This window comes from Heptranchias perlo, chromosome 12 (assembly GCF_035084215.1).
Source record: "Heptranchias perlo isolate sHepPer1 chromosome 12, sHepPer1.hap1, whole genome shotgun sequence".
In the NCBI taxonomy this organism is placed as follows: domain Eukaryota; kingdom Metazoa; phylum Chordata; class Chondrichthyes; order Hexanchiformes; family Hexanchidae; genus Heptranchias; species Heptranchias perlo.
The window spans coordinates 52,110,181-52,132,989 of record NC_090336.1 but is presented as its reverse complement, the minus strand read 5'-3'; the positions used below and the strand labels follow the sequence as shown (position 1 = coordinate 52,132,989).

Here is a 22,809-nt window from a genome sequence, read left to right as displayed (position 1 = left end):
CAATATATCCTTCCTGAGATGCGGTGCCAGAACTGAATGCAGTATGGGGTTTAACCAGAGCTTCATACAACTGTAACATAACTTCCACCCCTTTGTATGCCAAATCCCTTGAGATAAAGGCCAACATTCCTTTTAAATTATTTTTTCTACCTGTCCACTAGCTTTTAGCGATTTCTGTACATGGACCCTAAAGCTCTCTGCTGCTCCACAGATCCTAGCTTCTCATCATTTAGAATATGCTCTGATCTATCTGCCACAGTTTTGCCCACTCATTTAATCTATCAATGTCCCTTTTCATCTTTCAGCTCCCATTGGGAGAAGGGTCGGTAACCAGCGGACACAGATTTAAGGTGATCGGCAAAAGAGCCAGAGGGGACATGAGGAAACATTTTTTTAAGCAGCGAGTTGTAACGATCTGGAAAGCACTGCCTGAAAGGGTGGTGGGAACAGATTCAATAGTAACTTTCAAAAGGGAATTGAATAAATACTTGAAGGGAAAAGATTTACAGGGCTATGGGGAAAGAGCAGGGAAATGGGACTAATTGAATAGCTCTTTCAAAGAGCTGGCACAGGCATGATGGGCCGCATGGCCTCCTGTGCTGTACCTACGATGATTTGGTTTGGTTCAAGGTTCTCTAGTAGCTAGTAAGGAGTCATTCCAGTATGAAGAACATTGGACATGCAGTGACATTATTGCAGCAATCAGTTGTATACACTATTAATGGAGGCGACAGAACAGCAGCTCAAGGGATCATCCTGTGCAGATTTTCCTGGCTGAGAAATGCATGTTTTCTTTGCAAATTGCAAAAGGGTATTTCTGTTTGAACGAGCAGGTTCTTTCCACCTTATTCAGCCAACAACAGCCCCAGTAGACATTCTGCAAAGTGCATTTTGAGCCGAGCCCAAGAGTCTTGACATTTTTCTTGGTGAGCCTGGGAAAATGAAATGACAATCCTTTTGTGCTAAGTTGTAATTATCCTGGGAATCAAGGGGTTGATGTAGCGCTGATTGGGGTAGGGAAAATGGACAAGAAGGAGCCTTCTGCATCCTCTCCAACTATCTCACAGCAATGATTTATCAACATAGCTCCCTGTTACTAGCCCATGGATCATCTGGGGTGGGGAGATGGCATCTGATGGTTATTAAGTCGTGATTTGCCTAGCCAGATGAAGGGGTAAAAGAAAAAAGGTAATAGAGGGATGGTTACTGTACATTTTTGATAATATGCTCAGACTTGGGGAGAGGGTGTAAAAATGCAGATGAACTGAGTTGCATGTTTCGTTGTGAAAAACTTTGGGTGAGGTAAAAGTAGATTGTATGCTGACCTGAAGCATTATTAATCCATACTGGTCTATGAATGGAGTACTGTCCCCTATTCTAGCATTGTTTTGGTTTACTGCTAAGTGTATATGGAGGTTTAGATAAAAAGGAAGATGATATTTTTCTCACCTTTGGTTGTAACCTTTCTCATTCATTAAATGAGATTCAGCCTTTTCGCTCCACTCGATCTATCTGTCAACTCTTGTGTATGAATTGGAATTATTATTGACATAAATAATTTTGTTGGACTGGCAATGTAATGTACTTTTTAGTCTTGTTACTGCCTGCGCTGGCTAAAGATGCTGAGGAAGTGTTGAATGGATCTATATATGCAGCTGAGTTGAGGAAGGAAGCCCGGTGTGCATGTAGCTATTAAAGGGATACTGGAGGAAGGTGTCCCTTGTGTCTCATGTGCAACAAAACTGTAAACTCATTTAAAAAGAGCAGGTTGACAATTTTTTTGCACATAGTGTACAGGGGGAACCCTCTCCCAGTGTGTCTTCGTCCATTGTGGCCAGGTGTTTATGTCAGCAGGTCGGAGGCTGTGTATTCTGCGGCGAGTGACTCACCTCCTGACTCCCCATAGCCTTTCCACCATCTACAAGGCACAGGTCAGGAGTGTGATGGAATACTCTCCACTTGCCTGGATGAGTGCAGCTCCAACAACACTCAAGAAGCTCGACACCATCCAGGGCAAAGCAGCCTGCTTGATTGGCACCCCATCCACCACCCTAAACATTCACTCCCTGCATCACTGGCGCACTGTGGCTGCAGTGTGTACCATCCACAGGATGCACTGCAGCAACTCGCCAAGGCTTCTTCGACAGCACCTCCCAAACCCGCGACCTCTACCACCTAGAAGGACAAGGGGAGCAGGCACATGGGAACAACACCACCTGCACATTCCCCTCCAAGTCATACACCATCCCGACTTGGAAATATATCGCCGTTCCTTCATCATCGCTGGGTCAAAATCCTGGAACTCCCTTCCTAACAGCACTGTGGGAGAACCGTCACCACACGGACTGCAGCGGTTCAAGAAGGTGGCTCACCACCACCTTCTCAAGGGCAATTAGGGATGGGCAATAAATGCCGGCCTCGCCAGCGACGCCCACATCCCATGAATGAATAAAAAAAATGACAAATTATAGAGCTTGTGTTTAAGGATTGAGCTTCATTTGAAGAATGGGTAAGATTGCACTGATTGGGAGGGGGGTCTGGGCATGAATTACTTTGTTTGTTACATGTAGCAAGATGGTAAATGCCTTCAAAAGGAACATATTTACGATGTCACTACACATAGCAACCAGAACAATGCTTCCCCTAGAGTAAGGAATCTACCATTTTCTATCAATCTTTGTTGCAGCCCTATATTCTATTAAAAAATCTGTTTTTACAGAATCTAACTATAGACAAAGTTATTTAGAATGTCAATCATTAACTGAAAATGGATTCAAGTTCTGAAAGGGCTAACTGTAATGACATGCCTGTAGCTCCAAATCAGCTTTACTTTAAGATACAGTAGAGGTCTGTATAGAGGTCTGTATTCATCAAAGGATCTCCACATATAACTGATTGAGACACTGCAAGAATTTTTGTTGCATACACTGTATTAAAGTTTCATAAGTAATGTTCTTCATTGTGGTGTGAAAGTAAATTGTTCTAATAATAGCTCTGATTCACGCTTGACAGAATCGAACAATGGCCATTGTTCATGAGACGTGTCCAGCTCTGGATTGCCCGCTGATTGAACGCATTCAGCCTGAAAACAGGTGCTGTAATGTATGCCGTGGTAAGTATGAATGTTTCAACTTAACACTCCAGTCACCTGTTTGAAGCTGTTTAAAATTCAGATGCTTATTAGGACCTGGTTTTTTTTGACAGCATTTGAAATGCTTTGGGCTGCAGCAGTATACAGACAGCATAACAAAGCTTCCCCAAAAACCCCCATCAAGTGTTGAGATTTCCAATGGATGCTAATTATATAGCTATGTAACACAGCAGTGCAAAGAGTTGAGCTCTAAACTGTACCACTTAAGAACATAATTCTACTTGAGAGCAAATTTACCACTACCCCCATTCTTTGTAAAATGCCTGGTAGGAAAATTTGGACAAATGCTAGATGAGCCCCAATCATCTTCACATGAACATACAGCATCTAATCTTTAGTCCACAATTCAGACTCCTTTTAAAGAAAGTACTTGCACTTATATCACACCTGTCATGTCCTCAGGACATCCAAAAGTGCTGCACAGCCAATGAAGTATAGGAGGTGAAATTCAAGTTCGGGGAACAAAACGGGTGGTAGCAGATTAGCTGCCTGACATACCACCTGCCTGATTTTTCCAAAGTCGGCCAGAGTGTATATCGGGCTGCCAGTCCACTACCACCCATTTTGTGCCCCTGCTGAGGTTGAATTTCACCTCCCAAGTCGCTGTTGTAATGTAGGTAAAAGTGACAGTCAATTTGCACACAGCAAGATTCCACAAACAGCAATGAGAAAAATGGCCGGTTCACCATTCCGGTTGTGGTAATTGACGGATAAATGTTGGCCAGGAAACTGGGTGATCTCTTCAAATGGTTTAATGACCAACAGTTATACAAAAAAAGGCAACATATACAGCGGGAGAAATTGATCCTTGATGCGCACAAAGTACCAATTTCTGGGGGCAATTCACTGCAATGCAAGGAGCCCTGAAAGATGTCTGACCCTATATTGAGCCTCTTGCATATCTGAATGAGGGACCTAATGTCCGTTTTTTTGGCCCTCTGCTAAACTGGCCACCACCCAGCAGAGCAGAATCCCCAGGCCTGCTCCGCTCAGGAATCTTCTGCGGTTGCTTCAACAAAAAAGAGCTTTATTTTATATAATGTGAGGTGGAGCCAGAAGAAGCAGACATGCACCTCCAGACTCCACAACACTCCCAAGACCTGTTGCTGGCCTGCAATCGGCTTACTTCTCATTCTGCATTCTCACAACTCTGCCATTGGTGGCTGCTCCTTCAGTCACCTTTCCCAGCTCTCTGGAACTCACTCCCTCAATGTCTCCGTCTTGCTAATCCCTGCCTGTCTTCCGAAACCTTCCATTAAACTGTGCTTTACTTTCTACTGACCCTCTTCCTTTCCGCCACCCACCCTAGACTTTTCTATCTGCTGTCCTGTAAAATGCTCAGAGATATCTCTTTATTCATGATGAGGTGGAAAGAAATGTAAGTTGCTGTTACCCTCAGGAAACTCTAAGGGCCTCCAAACTGATGGAGATGGTAAAAAATCAATAGAACACAACTCCTTGTTTAATAAGTGTTAATCATTTCACCTGGGACAGCACTTGGGCACTTCAATTGGCCTCAGTGGGTTATGTGGATAGGTAAAATCAACCAAGGTTCCTGTTCCTAATTGCTATCCAGTGCCCCTTGTTGGAAAGTGCATGTGTGCAAATGTCGAGTCCAGACTGGATTGGGATTGCCTTTTGTGCCACCCCCATGGTCAAATAGCCTGCCAACACCCACTGCCAAGGATAATGCATGAAAAATGGCCACATGGCTGAGATATTGGAATGCGATCAGCACCTGTGGAACTTAACTCTAGTAGGAGACGATCTCTTCAGGAGAGGTAGAGAGAAAATTGGGGAAGGATCATTATGGATACTTGCTGACATATAGGGGTCAATTTTAATGTGCCGCAATCGGCATTAACGAGGCGGTAATGGTCTCAAAATGGGGTCGGTAGACTTACCACCCTGTTAATGCTGGCAATCTTCCCACTGCCATTTCTGCAGGGGCCTATCGCAGGGTGGCTGAAGCAGCTGCCTGTCGCAAATCGGGGCCTTATGACGTATAGAAAAATCCAAATTTTTCTTGAGAAACAAATGAGTTCTTTTACTGTGAGGGAGGTGAAATGCCTCGACAGGGGAAATCTGTTATAAAAGCATCTGATTGTAATAGAAAACTGAAGTTGAGGACTGGAGGGGTTGCTGACAGGAGTGGCATTGCCTGTGAAGATAATGGACAATGAGTTGGACTGCGGAGAGTTCCAGAGCCTGACCGACCTGCCTTCATGGCTGAAGAAGGAAGCATGGCAGTGGATAGACAGCAATAGGAGATTTAAAAGTAAATAGCCTATTTTGTCCATATCCCTTCCTTTGTTTTAATGTTTTTTTCTGTCAAAACCTCTGCATTTTCCTTCACACAGTATCTATAAAAATGATTTTTTTTGTCTCAGTTTCTAATTACGATGAACATTCAAGAGTTTTTCCCCTTTAAAACAAAACAGCAGCCTAAATTCCAGTTTTTTAAAAATGATTTATCTCAGCGCAGTAAATAAAGTGAGTCTGACACAGGTCAGCTCAATGCTGCAAATGAGCCACTAAAGGAGTAGTCTATTCTGTGCCTCACTGCATGTTGCAGTGTGTTCAAGTAGCAAGACATTCTGGGCCATTGTTATAGCTGCATTGTATTAACGTTTTATCTATGTAAATGAGCCATTTTGCTACCAGTTGTGATTTTAATCACCATCAATGAGTTTCAAAGTCCCAATGTTCTATCATTGTTTACTGCACTCTGTCGCAGAGTAAATGATCAGACACAGTATAGAGTAGCTGGCAAATTTTCTTTTTATAATGGATTTGAAAGGGGCTAATGACTATTGCAGGTGCCAGCTTGCTTGCAACTCAGGAAAGAAAGGCACCCCTCAGGATTCACAGACGATTAGTTTTATTGATTGATCTGACAAGTGCTTTTTTTGGGAGAATTAGTTTTAATAAGAAAATGCTGCATAATGAGTTAAGAGGATTTGGAGAGTCTCGCAATTATTTCTCATTGGTGCCAATGTATGCTGCTCACCTTGTATTCACTGTGACCTTCAGACACCTGCTGGAGGAACTGGGGCTATCAGCCAGTCACTGATATCTAAAGTTATTCCTCGAAACTCGTCGCTGCCTGTGTTCAGGAGGACATGATGTCCCCGCTGCAGCAAATGGCAAACCTAAAGGACAACGTCTGCAACTGCTGACATCCCCAATGCCTTGGGTCACATTGACTGCTGTCACATATTCACCCCTGTACTTGCTGAGAATGCTGACCTCTGTGTTCACCTGACGAAGGGGGAAGCCTCCGAAAGCTTGTGAATTTAAAATAAAATTGCTGGACTATAACTTGGTGTTGTAAAATTGTTTACAATTAACAGCAAAAGACATCTATGAATGTACAAGCGGAGTGAAATGCTAACGGTATCTGTATGGGGGTAATTTTAACCGCTAAGAATGGGTGGGTTGGAGGCGGGTGGGCAGTGAAAATACTAACTTGGGAGCGGGACCGCATTCCGGCTCCAACGCGCCCATTTCTGGGCTTGACCCAGGTGCGTTTGGGTGCATGCGCAAACAGATACCTGGAAGTCCCGTCGGCACTTAAAACTAGCAGGCCGACATGTAAAGGGCCAATTAACGCTGTTGAGCCACTCAAGGCGATTAAGTCTTTGTGTGTTCAGCCAGGCAAACAATTTTAACTTTCCCTGAACGTGTTTCCCATGGCCTCTGAAACATGCCATGGAAACAGAAGTGAGTTGCAGATGACCCTCATTTGGACCTTTTAAACCAGTGATTGACACATGTGAATAAAAGATGAGCTTCTGCAGTAGGAGACACAGTTCTCTCAGATAAACCTTTGGCTGGGAGTTCTTTATGTTTAGACTGAGATTTCTTGGTTGAGACTGAGAATTCTTGTGTTCAGATAAATATAACTACATTTTGGACCCCCTCAAACTGACATCATCAGGATGGGGAGCACAATGGATCTGTTCCACAGTACATCTGAGGAGGAGGCACATCACCATCTGCGGCAGGCACGGCGTGCAGTTCTGAGAGTTGCAGGTGCACAAAACATAGGTGCACCACAAGGACCTAAAGAGCAGAGCAGTGAGGGAACCAACGGAGGGGCCGAGGTTGCAGGAGGCACTATCCATGTGAGAGGGTTTACAGCAGAGGCTGAGCTTCCTGGATCTCTCTGACGAGCAGTGCCGACACAGGCTCAGATTGAGTTGCCATATGGTCGTGGACATTTGAATGCTCCTTCATACAGAGCTGCTCCCGACTGGACCTGGTAGCATTGCCGTTTGCAGTTAAAGTCACCACTGCCCTCACTTTCTTCAGCTCCGGGTCCTTCCAGGGCACCACCAGTGACATCTCCAGGGTGTCTCAGTCGTCTGCAAGTAAGTGTATACGACAGATGATGGATGGCTTGTTTGACAGGTCATGCCACAATGTGAACTTCCCCTGCGACGACACCAGCCAGACTGTTAGCCTTTATTGCAAGAGGGTTGGAGTATAAGAGTCAGGAGGTCCTGCTGCAATTAAATAATCGGGTACAGTAGCATAGTGGTTATGTTACTGGGCTAGTAATCCGGAGGCCTGGACTAATAATCCGGAGTCATGAGTTCACATCCCACCACGGCAGCTGGGGAATTTAAATTCAATTAAATAAATAAAAATCTGGAATTTAAAAAAAACTAGTACCAGTAATGGTGGCCATGAAACTACCGGATTGTCGTATAAACCCATCTGGTTCACGGATGCCCTTTAGGGAAGGAAACCTGCCGTCCTTACCTGGTCTGTGACTCCAGACCCACTGCAATGCGGTTGATTCTTAATCACCCTCTGAAATGGCCTAACAAGCCACTCAGTTGTACAATCTTGCTACAAAAAGTCATAATAAGAATAAAACCGGACGGACCACTGGGGCACCGGAGATGACAACGGCAAACCAAGCCCAGTCGACCCTGCAAAGCCCTCTTCACTAACATCTGGGGACTTGTGCCAAAATTGGGAGAGCTGTCCCACAGACTAGTCAAGCAACAGCCTGACATAGCCATACTCACAGAATCATACCTTTCAGCCAATGTCCCAGACTCTTCCATCACCATCCCTGGGTATGTCCTGTCCCACCGGCAGGACAGACCCACCAGAGGTGGCAGTACAGTGATATACAATCAGGAGGGATTGGCCTGGGAGTTCTCAACATTGACTCTGGACCCCATGAAATCTCATGGCATCAGGTCAAACATGGGCAAGGAAACCTCCTGCTGATTACCATCTACCGTCCTCCCTCAGCTGATGAATCAGTCCTCCTCCATGTTGAGCACCACTTGGAGGAAGCACTGAGGGTAGCAAGGGCACAGAATGTACTCTGGGTGGGGGACTTCAATGTCCATCACCAAGAGTGGCTCGGTAGCACCACTACTGACCGAGCTGGCCGAGTCCTGAAGAACATAACTGCCAGACTGGGCCTGCGGCAGATGATGAGTGAATCTATTTGACCTCGTCCTCACCAATCCATCTGACGCAGATGCATCTGTCCATGACAGTATTGGTAGGAGTGACCACCGCACAATCCTCGTGGAGACGAAGTCCTGTCTTCGCATTGAGGACACCATCCAACGTGTTGTGTGGCACTACCACCGTGTTAAATGGGATAGATTCAGAATAGATCTGGCAGCTCAAAACTGGGAATCCATGAGGTGCTGTGGGCCATCAGCAGCAGCAGAATTGTATTCCAGCACAAATCTGTAATCTCATGGCCTGGCATGTTCCTCACTCTACCATACGATGACACTGGCACAACAAATATACTTTTCATGCTGGTGGCTTCAAAACAGCTGATTTATGATTTCTTGAAGCAACCAGAACTCACCTATTCTGTGTATGGGTGTTGTGTGTGTGTGTGTGTGTGTTTGTGTTTGTGAGATGATGCAGTGCATTCACAGAAGAGACGAGCCACTGTGACTCATGGGGTGACATCAGGTAGCTTAAAATCAGACTTTTCCAGCCTCCAGTGCCAAGGGAGAGTTGGCATGTCATGTACTTTTTCAAAAATTAACTTCTCTCCTATAATCTGTTTGCATTCAAGGCCAGATTGGGCAGGTAGCTGGCTGATGCACTAGAGGTTGGGTCAGCTGGGAGCTGGCAACTACAGGATCTGATTGGGAAGAAATTAGCATTAAGAAACAAAGCAAGCTGGAGGAGAGGTGCTCCAGAGCTAGCCGCGCCTCTCGCCAAGCTGTTCCAGTACAGCCAAAACACTGGCATCTACCTGACAATGTGGAAAATTGCCCAGGTGTGTCCTGCCACAAAAAGCAGGACAAATCCAATCCTGCCAATTCCTGCCCATCAGTCTACTCTCAATCATCAGCAAAGTGATGGAAGGTGTCATCGAAAGTGCTATCAAGCGGCACTTACTCATCAAAAACCTGCTCACCGATGCTCAGTTTGGGATCCGCCAGGACCACTCGGCTCCAGACCTCATTACAGCCTTGGACCAAACATGGACAAAAGAGCTGAATTCCAGAGGTGAAATGAGAATGACTGCGCTTGACATCAGGGCAGCATTTGACTGAGTGTGGCACCAAGGAGCCCTAGTAAAATTGAAGTCAATGGGAATCAGGGGGAAAACTCTCCAGTGTCTGGAGTCATACCTAGCACAAAGGAAGATGGTAGTAGTTGTTGGAGGCCAATCATCTCAGCCCCAGGGCATTGCTGCAGCAGTTCCTCAGGGCAGTGTCCTAGGCCCAACCATCTTCAGCTGCTTCATCAATGACCTTCCCTCCATCATAATGTCAGAAATGGGGATGTTCGCTGATGACTGCACAGTGTTCAGTTCCATTCGCAACCCCTCAGATAATGAAGCGGTCCGTGCCTGCATGCAGCAAGACCCGGACAACATCCAGGCTTGGGCTCATAAATGGCAAGTAACATTCGTGCCAGACAAGTGTCAGGCAATGACCATCTCCAACAAGAGAGAGTCTAACCACCTCCCCTTGACATTCAACGGCATTACCATCGCTGAATCCCCCACCATCAACATCCTGGGGGTCACCATTGACCAGAAACATAACTGGACCAGCCATATAAATACTGTGGATACAAAAGCAGGTCAGAGGCTGGGTATTCTGTGGCGAGTGACTCACCTCCTGACTCCCCAAAGCCTTTCCACCATCTACAAGGCACAAGTCAGGAGTGTGATGGAATACTCTCCACTTGCTTGAATGAGTGCAGCTCCAACAACACTCAAGAAGCTCGAAACCATCCAGGACAAAGCAGCCCACTTGATTGGCACCCCGTCCACCACCCAAAACATTCACTCCCTTCACCACCGGTACACTGTGGCTGCAGTGTGTACCATCCACAGGATGCACTGCAGCAACTCGCCAAGGCTTCTTCGACATCACCTCCCAAACCCGCGACCTCTACCACCTAGAAGGACAAGAGCAGCAGGCACATGGGAACAACACCACCTGCACATTCCCCTCCAAGTCACACACCATCCCGACTTGGAAATATATCGCCGTTCCTTCATCGTCGCTGGGTGAAAATCCTGGAACTCCCTTCCTAACAGCACTGTGGGAGAACCTTCACCACACGGACTGCAGCGGTTCAAGAAGGCGGCTCACCACCACCTTCTCAAGGGCAATTTGGGATGGGCAATAAATGCTGGCCTCGCCAGCGACGCCCACTTCCCATGAACGAATAAAAAAAGAAAATAGGGTGCTGGTGAGACCACACCTGATATACTGTGTACAGTTTTGGCCTCCTTACCTAAGGAAAGATATACTTGCCTTGGAGGGGGTGCAATGAAGGTTCACCAAACTGATTCTTGGGATGTCACATGAGGAGAGATTGAGTGGAATGGGCCTATATTCTCTGGAGTTTAGAAGAATGAGAGGTGATCTCATTGAAACGTATAAAATTGTTAGGGTGGATGCTGAAAGGCTGTTTCCCCTGGCTGGGGACTCTAGAACTAGGGTTCATAGTCTCAAGATAAGGGATCGGGCATTTAGGACCGAGAAGAGGAAAAATTTCTTCACCCTGAGGGTTGTGAATCTTTGGAATTCGCTCCCCATAGGGCTGTGGATGCTCAGTTGTTGAGTATGTTCAAGACTGAGATTGATGGATATTTGGACACTCAGGGAATCAAGGGATATGGGGATTGGATGGGAAAGTGGAGTTGAGGTAGAAGATCAGCCATGATCTTATTGAATGGTGGAATAGGATCGAGGGGCCGAATGGCTTACTCCTGCTCCTATTTCCTATGTTCTAATGAGAGGGCAGTGGGTTTCAGCACTCCGGCTAGCTTCCCACGGGTGCAGTAGCAATATGAGAATCTCCACATCAACCAAGACTGTTCATAAACTGAAAGGGATATCACTCCATCAATGCACAGCTGCTGTGCCACCATCGGAGGAGGTTTCCGCAGGTGTGTGCCAGATTCCGTGGCAGCTACCATGATTCCTTTATTCTGCGTGAGTCCAACATCCCGGACCTCTTCCATGCACAATACAGACTTAAGGGCTGGCTCCTTGGAGACCTGCAGACATGGCTAATGACACTTGTGAGAAATTCCACTCATGAGGCACAGCAACGATACGACGACAGTCACATCACCACCAGGCCTGTCATTGAACAAGCCATAGGAATGCTGAAGATGCGCTTCAGGTACCTGGATCGATCTGGGGGAGCCCTTCAGTACTCACCAGTGAGGTTATGCAGAATAATAGTCATCTGTTGTGTCCTGCACAACGTCGCTCAGCAGAGAGGGTTACAGGTGGAGGAGCTCGAATGTGCTCATGAAGCATCTGCATCTGCCGGCAACATGGAAGAAGAGGAGGGTGAAGATGGACAACACATCACCAGAGCAGCAGCGCACATGGCTGCCCGTGATGCCATGGATGCACTCATATCTAACAGGTTCTGATAATGAAATCGCAACTGAAGATCGCGAAGTACTCGGGCTGCCTGGAACAACCATCAGCACCAGCACCAGCACCAGCCCCTCCGTTTGTACAAAACAGTCCTTCAACCACGCATGCACCCATTATACACCCACCCATCACGTTTTGGCATTCATGAAAGGCCGATTTCACAAAAGGGACTCGAATGGGCAAGACGTGGCAGTGGTGATGAGAATTATAACATTTAATGTGCATTTAACAAAAACAAATATAAATGAAAAACATGACTTTCAGTCTGGCACCGTTGTGCATGCCCTTGGTAATTACAAAACATTAGTCTTTCTAGTGCTTCTATGTGGTGCATCCCCTGTGGCTTCAGCAGAGGTAGTGGCAGGTTGCTCAGATCCCTGCCCTGACTGATGAGATGCTTTCAGCCTACGACCTCTGGGTTTTGGAGCCCGTGTGGGCACCGACAAAGACTGCTCCACCTGCACCTGTGTCGGGGCAGACTCGGCCGTCGGGAGAGGAGACAGTATTGTGGGTACTGGTTGAGGGGGCCAACAGGTGAGATGTGGGAGCGCTTTGGGTGGAGTCCCCACTTCCATGTCCCCTTTTGCCATCATCCCTTTCCTGGTCCGGCACAACATCACTCCCACCGCTCTGCTGGCTAGCAGGCTGGTGAGGATATTTGGCGCTTTCTAAGGCCACGGATGAAGTTTCTGGCTGTCTGTTTAAGGCAGCAGACATGTTTGTATCCAGAGTCCACACGGCCATTGTCATGGCCTGCATGGACTCATTTGAGAGCCGTGCTTGAAGCTCAATGAGGGCTGCCATTCCCTCACTTACCTGCGACATTAAACCACTAGCGATGGATTTAGACTCCTCCATCTTATCTGCCATTGTGGAGAGTGTGTGACACCTTTTCCATTACCTCACAAAGGTGCAGCTGTACCTCTTATCATTCTCACTCTCAACGATGTCCCCCAGGGTTCAGCATCTGTATCCACTGAGCAGAGCTTGGAGAGGAGTGCACCCCCCCTGCACGGACTCTTCGCAGCTGCCCCTGCCACCTGTGTCTGCTCACTTGTGAGTGAATCACCAGGTGACAATCCAACTATCTGGCTAACAGGATGCACCGAGGTGTGAGTATCTGCGCTGGTGCATGGCTGGTGATGGTGTGCCCTCAGAGGAACTGAGCTCCTCTTCCATGGCCCCGACCTCCTCATCAATCTGTAAAGGCCCTGGAAGAGAACATAAAGCAGTATTAAAAAATCATCACAGAAGTTAGTTTCCATTGAGCATACTGGGGTGTACAACAGATCAAACATTGACAATATCAATTCATGATGTGTGTGAAGGATGTTAAAGTTCTGTCACCAGCTGTCTGCATGTTCCCAGTCTCACCATCTCCGACGGCCAGGCAGTCAACGTGTGACTGATGTCCATCGCCTCCTCCTCCGCATCTGTCAGGGGCACTATTAGTGGTGGCCCCCCTCCTGTCCTATTCTTATCCCGTGCACTTTGCTCTCTCTTCTCCTATAAGTGCAATGTAATGTGTCCAAGTTTGCTGACAATACAAAGCTAGGTGGGAAAGTAAACTGTGAGGAGGACACAAAGTCTACAAAGGGATATAGACAGGTTAAATGAGTGGGCAAGAAGATGGCAGATGGAGTATAATGTGGAGAAATGTGAGTTTATTCACTTTGGTAGGAGGAATAGAAAAACAGAATATTTTTAGAACGGTGAGAAACGATTAAATGTTGGTGTTCAGAGAGACTTGGGTGTCCTCGTACAAGAAACACAAACTGTACTCACTTTTCCTGACCTGGTTAGGTCATTAAAACACTTCCTGAGCTGCACCCATAACCTGGACACCATGCTCCTGCTGCTGAGCTCCTTTGCCACCTCCAGCCATGCCGCCTTGGTGGCAGAAGCAGGGCGCTTCCTCCGATGAGCCGGTATTGTACATCCCTCCTGCTTCTGACACCAGCCAGTCGCAACTCAAAGGAGGAGTCGCTGAAATGGGGTGCTGCCTTCGCCCATATTTGAATTTTCCTCCTTTCTCCTTCAAAATCCATGCTTGCAATGGCCCTTTAAATACTCCAGGTCACAGCACGTCGTTTGTGTGCGCAGTATGCCCACTGCGCAGCTTGGAAACGCGAAACCCGGAAGTAAAATTTAGGGCCTTCAATTAATTCGTAATCGCTCGAACCAATGCACAGAAAATTTTTCCGGGTTTCCCACGTAACTACTCACCCACCCGCTGACTTCCTGCCGCCATGTTGAAAATAATGTCCTCTTTATTAATTACAGGGGTAATACCCATATATCATTGATTCTTGGCAAATGTAGGCTCAGTGGTTGTTTTTCCTTGGGTGAGATTTGGCTTGTGGATGACTCTGTATTAAACTCTGATCATCAGTGTCTGGATATATTGTCCATAACGTAAAACGTCTGCCTCATTCTCAAATAATAAATGTAAACAATTTTACAACACCAAGTTATAGTCCAGCAATTTTATTTTAAATTCACAAGCTTTCGGAGATTTTCTCCTTCCTCAGGCAAATGTTTTTCTCCTGATGCTGCTGTCTCCAACTTGTTTACCAACCCGAATCCTAATACTGCTGCTTCTACCTGCCATCTGAGTCCTGCTGCTGCCTCCAACTCGGCCACTAAATTAAGTCTGGATACAACTTAATCCAGACTTAAGTAGTATCCACAGTTCCAGAGACAAACAGAGAAAGGTCAAGACAGAAGCACAAGAAAAAAGAAAAGAGAAAGAGACAGTATTAAAGGCAAAAAGGGAAGGAAGTAGAAACCCCTCTGGAGAGACACACAAATAAGTGAAGAAAGAAAGAAAGATTTAAGGAGGAAAGACAAATAAAAGAGGAGTGAGTTGCCTGAGGAAGGAGAAAATCTCCGAAAGCTTGTGAATTTAAAATAAAATTGCTGGACTATAACTTGGTGTTGTAAAATTGTTTACAATTGTCAACCCCAGTCCATCACCGGCATCTCCACATCATCAAATAATAAAGGTGAGGTTTTAAAACAGTGGCTCATGATTTCAGAGTCAACTGTGTGTATGGGATATGTTATCGGGTACACATACTCCTGGAGCGCACACATGGGACTTGCTATTTGCATTTCATCAGGAAAATTAGTGTGCAGCCTGGAGAAAGGCTGCTTACTCATCTTTTATATCCTGCACACTTCATGTTTGAACTTGTCAGAGTAAATATGAAGGACCGGCGGAGTTAGGAACAAGATCATTTATCTGTCTAATATGATCGCAATATCACTGCCTCTTTTAGAGCAGTGGGCCAGGTCCTTACGATACAACTAGTGAGTGGACTGTTTTTGATTGGGATCATTTACCCCACAACTTTAGCATGGGTGTGACGTAGATTCCACTTAGTGCTGATGCTGAAGTTGGACTGAAAATGAATCCTACTTGACTCACTCCTCTTTTATTTGTCTTTCCTCCTTAAATCTTTCTTTCTTTCTTCACTTATTTGTGTGTCTCTCCAGAGGGGTTTCTATTTCCTTCCCTTTTTGCCTTTAATACTGTCTCTTTCTCTTTTCTTTTTTCTTGTGCTTCTGTCTTGACCTTTCTCTGTTTGTCTCTGGAACTGTGGATACTACTTAAGTCTGGATTAAGTTGTATCCAGACTTAATTTAGTGGCCGAGTTGGAGGCAGCAGCAGGACTCAGATGGCAGGTAGAAGCAGCAGTATTAGGATGCGGGTCGGTAAACAAGTTAGAGACAGCAGCATCAGTGGCCGCTGCATTGGAGACATAATGGCAGTGGTGATATTGCTTATTCTGGGAATGGGGTGAAGGATCTCCCTATCTCTGTAACCTCCCTCCAGGTCTATAACCCTCCGATGTCTCTACGTTCCTCCAACTCTGGCCTCTTGGGCACCCACACTTCCTTTGCCCCACCATTGCTGGCCAAGCCTTCTGCCATCTAGTGACTCAGCTCTGGAATTCCCTCCTTTAACCTTTCCACCTCTCTCTCCTCCTTTAAGAAGGCTCCTTAAAACCAAGCTCTTTTACCAACCCTTTGGTAACCTGTCCTAATGTCTCTTTGGTTTGGTGTCAAATTTTGTTTGATGATTCTTTTGTTTGATATAGCACCTTGGGGTGTTTCACTACGTTAAAGGCGCTATCTAAATGCAAGTTTTTGTTGTTGATTCATAGGTGTCTATGGAGAATGCAGTTCATTCGGCAGCAGGGGGGGCGGGGGGTGCGGTTGGGGAGGGAAGGGTTGGGGTGGGGGAAGGGAAGGGGGCAAGCAGGCTGATATCTTCAGGATCAGCCTTTGTGGGCCTAGATCAGTCAGTTGCCCTAACATGAGCTATCGTCCTTTCCACTCCCCCACCAATCACACAACCACACAAGTGAGATGAGGCGCTGACAGCACCTTGTGCAGCTGATCTGCCGGTGAGAATGTAGGAATTTAAAACAGTCACAGGCGGCACTACCGGCTTTCTGAGCAGGAGCGCAATGGATTGCCATACAGCTTCCACTGTCTCAGGAATCCTCATTACAGCAGGTCCTGATTGAAGAAGCAGGGCAGCGCTGCTGGAATTCGGAGCTATCATGTTAATCCAGTGCACTCCTGCTGAGTAAATCGCTAGAGCCGTATGTGAGGTTTCGTAATTCCAGCAGCAGTTCTACTGTTTCTGTCAGCTGGAAGGACCAAAAGGCAGAGCTCCATGAGATTGAGAAGTCAGCCTGATTCAGCCTGTAAACTTGAGCTCATTCAAAACTCTGCTGCCCGTATCCTAACTTGCACCAAGTCCCGTTCACCCATCACCCCTGTACTCGCTGACCTACATTGGCTCCCGGTCTGGCACTGCCTCGATTTTAAAATTCTCATCCTTGTTTTCAAATCCTTCCATGGCCTGGCCCCTCCCTATCTCTGTAACCTCCTCCAGCACTACAACCCGCAGAGATCTCTGTGTTCCTCCAATTCTGGCCTCTTGTGCATCCCCGATTTCCATCGCTCCACCATTGGCGGATGTGCCTTCAGCTGCCTAGGCCTTAAGCTCTGGATTTCCCTCCCTAAACCTCTTTGCCTCTCTACCTCTCTACCTCTCTCTCCTCCTTTAAGAAGTTCCTTAAAACTTACCTCTGCGACCAAACCTTTGGTCAGCTTTCCTAATATTGTCTGTGTGGCTTGGTGTCAAATTTTGTTCATCAACATTCCTATGAAGCGCCTTGGGATGTTTTACTATGTTAAAGGTAATATAGAAATGCAAGTTGTTGTTGTTGTTGTTGTTGTGGGCCATGGGTTTGACACCCTTGCCTTATGCCATTATGCAAAAGTAATTAGGTGCCACTTGGATAGCCAGATACAGTACATTGTAAAGGAAAAGTGTGATAACTGTGCATGTACCTTTTTCTTATTTCTGTTACACCTTATAGGCCTCAGCTGTACCAGCTCTACTTTTTGGAACTCTCTTCCTAAACCCTGCTGTCTTGCTGCCTTTCTCCCAACCTCTAACCATGCTTCACCCTTCTCCACTGCTACTGTTTGGGATATGTTTCACCTCTGTGTAACGTCATGGGACATTTTCTTTGTTAAAAATGCAATACGAACATAAGTTGTCCGTCCTGGCATGTGTTAACATGAAAAGTGTAGAGGGGCTACAGGGGGCAAATCTAAATGAGTAGGTCTTACTCCAAATGAGTTAAACTTGAATCCCAAAATTAAGGAGTGATAGAGGAAGACAGAATAGGAGTTCAAGAAGACTTTCAACACAGAAGAAAAAATTGGTTATTTATTGCAATTTGTTGGTTCACTTTGTGTAAGTCAGCATCCTAAGAATACCCAGAAGGATATCTCTATAAATGCAGGGAATTTGGTTAATAAACTGGGGAGAATTTGTGCCTGGAGAAACAGGTACTCTAGGAGACAGCAACATAACATTCTCAAATTCTACTCCTGAAGAGCTGAAGACTGCCTGTGTAGAAGAGCACTTAAACATTCGAGGGTAGATTGTATGACTTAGTGCTGCCGGTGTGGAGCTTTGTGGCGCGGGATCACACATCGAGAATTCAGGTGTAGAGGTCAGCACACCCAACACAATTTCCTATCCATTAAAGCTGACCTCCATGGCTGAATTCCTGGTTTGAACCGTTGCATGAAGCTCTAATTCATACAATCTAACTGCATACGGCTTATGGAAGTTTAACTATCTGTTATGAATAATGCATTTAAATTGAGTTTGAGTGGAACTCCGGGGAGATAACTTTGAGGCTATTTATTTACATCTGCGTATATTTTCTGACTGTTTGCTTTGGTTGATTGGTTGTGCTACTGAACCCTGAAGAAGGTAGGAGAGTTGAGCAGTAAAGCTGAGACTTTTTGTATTGAAAAGATTCTGGATTTTATTACTGCAGTTCCAAATTTCTTTTCGCTGCAGTTGTGTAATCAATACATTGATCTTTTAAATAAGTCTTATTGGTTTCCACAGGATTGTTTGGTGTAAGATATAACACTGACAGGAAAATGATTTTGTGCATTTATATTTATATAGAACTACATAGAATCTACAGCACAGAAATAGGCCATTTGGCCCAACAGGTATATGCCTGTGTTTATACTTCACTCCAGCCTCCTCCCACTCTAATTACATCTTCCTACCCTGCCCCCATATCCCTCTTTTTCCTTCTCCCTCCCCTTAAATGCATCAATGTTATTTACTTCAACCGCTCAATGTGACAATGAGTTCCAGATTCTCACCACTCTCTAATTTCTCCTAAATTCTTCATTTGATCTGTTGGTGCCTATCTTATATTTATGCCCCTTTGTTCTGGACTCACCCACAAGTGGAAACAGTTTTTGCACATTTGCCCTAATGAACACCTTCATAATTTTAAAGACCTCCATCAGGTCTCCTCTTAATCTTCTCTTTTCCAGAGAAAAGAGCCCCAGCCTGACCTCACATTCCTGATAGTTGCACCCTCTCAATTCTGGTAACCTCCACGTGAACCGTTTCTGCACTTTCTCCATTGCTTCAGTATCCCTTTTGTAATATGGAGACCAGAACTGTACACAGTACTCCAAGTGTGGTCTAACCAAGGCTTTATTTAAATTTAACATTAACTCCCTGCTTTTGTATTCTGTTCTCCCAGAAGTGAAACTCAGTGCTTTGTTTGCACTCTTTGCAGCTTTATCAACTTGTATTGCTACTTTTAGCAATTTTTATATCTCTATTCCCAGATCTCTCTGCTCCTCTACTCCATTTAGTTTCTTATGCTATTGGAATCATTGATGTCTAGAATTACAATTGTTTTCTATTTAATTTTAATGTAGAAATTCTATGAATATCCAAAGCATTATGTTTAAAAGTGCTGTACTTGTTATTCTCATTGCATAGGCCCATCACTAGTATACTTGAACATAGGTTTAAATGAAATGTTTCTCTTCCGTTTCCTTATATCAGTCAGTGTGATGGGGATCTCCATATGTTCCATTGCAGATGTCCATTGTATATTTTAAGTTTTGCAAAACTTGTTCATCTGCAGCTGAGATTAAAGGCAGTAATGATATAATTGTAATACAAAGAAAATACAATTATTTTAATGGAAAGTTGAATTATCTACCGAGATTACAACATCTTTGAATTGCCAACCACTCAACTGCTTTGCTGGGTCTAGCAGTAACAATTGCCTAATCTTGTAAATGTCCTCAACTTTTCTTCAAGACAGAGTGGATTACAGATAATTTAAAATGACACATTTCTCAGGTCAGTAACCCAAAGTGTTGGCCTTGGAGAGCTGGCAGAAGGTTACTAATGGAAGTAAGAAAGTGAACTTTAGAAAATCATAGGAACATGAGGTATTCTTGGTTTCTCACAAAATTGTTGACACAAAGACAGAGAGGCTACTATTCCAACCTGTCTTCTCACTGAATTTTAAAGAAATTATTCCACTGCTTTAACACCCCAGCAATATCAAAACATTTGGCCCAACAGTAATTAGGGCCCTGTTGCTTCTCCATTAGCAACTGCAATTACTAATCAGAAGCTTCTATTCTCGATGTTCACACCGCCCACCATCAGGTGGCATTGGGAATAATTAGTCTCTTCAGGAATAGCCAAGAATGACCGTTACATAAAATATAGTGTCTCATACCTCCAGAGATTCCACTTTCCAGAGACTTAACAAACTAAGAATCTTGCTGAATGCATAAAAGCAATTAGCAGGAAGAGTGTTAATTCAGACACATCAGAACATTTTGAAATATGACATTTTATCCGGCCAATCCAACATCCTGTGAAGCAAATATATATATTTAGATGTCATTTAACAGAATATGCCGAATTTTCATATTTGAGTGGGCTGGAAATTTTCAAAATATTTTCTATATTTCCACAGGTGCTAGATGACAATAGTTTGATATCCTTTACTTTTCAAATACTCTAAACAAAGCATATGTAATAAATGGATTACCAAAGGCCTCCCAGTGAAATATGCAGTTTATTTTCACTCATGAAACTGTCTAACTCATTCGCAATTTTTCCAACCTAAATTATCCAGGCAGTCTCAGTCATGGAAATACAAACCCTTCTTTGATTGACGGGCACTGAATATCTTAACACAAGTCAACCAGTAGAAGGAAAATTCCAATATAAAAATGCCTGAATAGTTGCAACCTAATAGGACATTAAGACCTTTTGTGCAATTCAGTGACAGAGTTCAAAATGTTGTGAATGATTTCAGTTTGTAACACTGAATGCTGAATCTTTGGACGCTCCAATCCCGGCCTGGAGTCTTGATCACCTAAATTAATAACTGTAAAATCGGGAGTGCCACAAATCAGCTGACCTCTGTATTTGGTTCTCTAATCCTCCTTTTCTTCATGAAACTTATACTAAATCTTGAATTAATAAGTTGAACATGTTGATAGCCAAGATATCAATCACAGATGCCAGTTCTTTGATAAACACTTTGTTAACCACATATGTTTTATGTTAGGAATGGATGCATTTTGGTTTGGAATACAGAGCAGCTTGTTCATATATGTAAATAATTTAGCTTTTCTTTTGTTGCAACTCTCTTCTGCTATAACCATATTTACATTGCAGGCCATGATTTCTGTGCTGAGGGGCATCAATGCGGTGAAAATTCTGAGTGCTGGAATCTGAACACAAAAGCTATATGCATGTGCAAGAATGGCTTTGTTCCCATACAAGGCGACTCGGCATATTGTGAAGGTAGGAGGTGGTTTTCATTAGCACTTTTGACTGTTTAGGCCTTTTTGTTGTGGCTTGGAATACAGAGCGATTTGATCATGCCCTCAAACAAATGGGCGTTCTGCAGCTATTTGTGTTGTGAAAGTCAATTGTGAAAGAGGCAGTCTTTTGTTTTGGTAACTGTCTGATGGAGAAGTTGAAAAGTGGGTATCCATACTATCTCTCCACTTTTAAGAAGTGGCGTTGAGGTAGTGATTAAGTTAGTGGTTTTAAGATTTGCCAGACCACCAAGGAGACATTGTCAATTCGTTCGTACTTCATAAAAAAAATTCATTCTCAGGATATAGGCGTCGCCAACATTTATTGCCAATCCCTAGTTGTCCTCTGGAAGATGGTGGTAAGCCGCCTTCTTGAATGCAGCATAATTTTGTGACAAAATATGAAGCACCGGACCATAGCATTACGGTTTGCTGATACACCAGAACTGCATAGGATGAATACTGAATGTGTTATGAAGTATACAACATAATTTCTATTCATTATATAGTCAGTAGCATAATTAAGGTGAGTTAATACAAAAGTTAGAAACCCATTTGAAGTTGTACATCTGATACGGTTGATCAAATTATGCGTGCATGTACATTTCTGCAGTACTATTTGGCTGTCGAGAACAGTCCAGGGACTGTTTGGGAGAATTTTTCAGTGTTGACCAACTGATGTGAATCCTCAGGGGTCCTAGTACAAGAGTGCTTGAGGATAAATTTTGAACATTGTTTTGAGGTGAATTATCCAGGTATTTGCAAGTTTTGCTGCTTTGCATCAGTGATTTTCTATTTCAGATCAGAAGCTGCCGCATTGTATAATGGTACTTCTCCCCCAGAAACTGATGTACTTTTGAAATTTATGAGCCTTAGTTGTGTGTGATCCCAAGTGCTGCCTTGCATTTAAGAAGTGCACTCACTGTCAGCTATTATAAATAATGTTCTCAAAATTGAAACATGAGCAATAATGCTGCACTTAACAAACAATCAGCAACTGAGGGAATAAAAATTACAACATTTTTGTGGTAATAATAATCGTGATCTCAGACACCGTGGCACTAATTGATCGGTACTATAGAGGGAATTGGGCTCTTTCACAGATGGTCTACAGTGTTTTGAAAGCATTTTTCACGGTAGAAAAACAATCAGTGAAAGATGAGTGCTTCTTGACAAAGGTGTTTTTTTCTTAAAAAAGCAATAAAAATCTCAAGAAAGTGGAAGTTAAAAATACATAAGCAACTGGCGAGAGGCAGCACTTCGGATCCATTAATGATCAGCGGTTCGGGAAATGTAACTGAAATATTTGCACTGGCATGGCAACAACAACTCAGTGAAGGATTTTATTCCCACAGTACTGATCTTTCTAGCAATCTGTTCTACTTTGATCAAACTCTTTTATTTTTGTGCTGTGCATAAATTTTTATCAAGAAATTCCAGTCGGCAAGATAGAACGCAACTTTCTGTCTCCAGTGGTGAAATGTTATGAGCACCTGATAGGGGACATTAGGGTGATAGGGGTGGGGGGGA

General features: G+C 44.4%; 1 protein-coding gene across 5 annotated transcripts in view; it reads left to right on the top strand.

Annotated features, from left to right (window-relative positions):
- Positions 1–22,809, top strand: part of LOC137328029 (protein kinase C-binding protein NELL1-like) — a 617,180-nt gene that overhangs the window by 152,224 nt on the left and 442,147 nt on the right. For all 5 annotated transcript variants that reach the window (XM_067994100.1, XM_067994101.1, XM_067994103.1 and 2 more), the window contains 2 exons: positions 3,013–3,112; positions 21,134–21,262. In XM_067994100.1, coding sequence (XP_067850201.1) covers positions 3,013–3,112; positions 21,134–21,262 — 229 coding nt within the window. The remainder of the gene's footprint in view (positions 1–3,012; positions 3,113–21,133; positions 21,263–22,809) is intronic.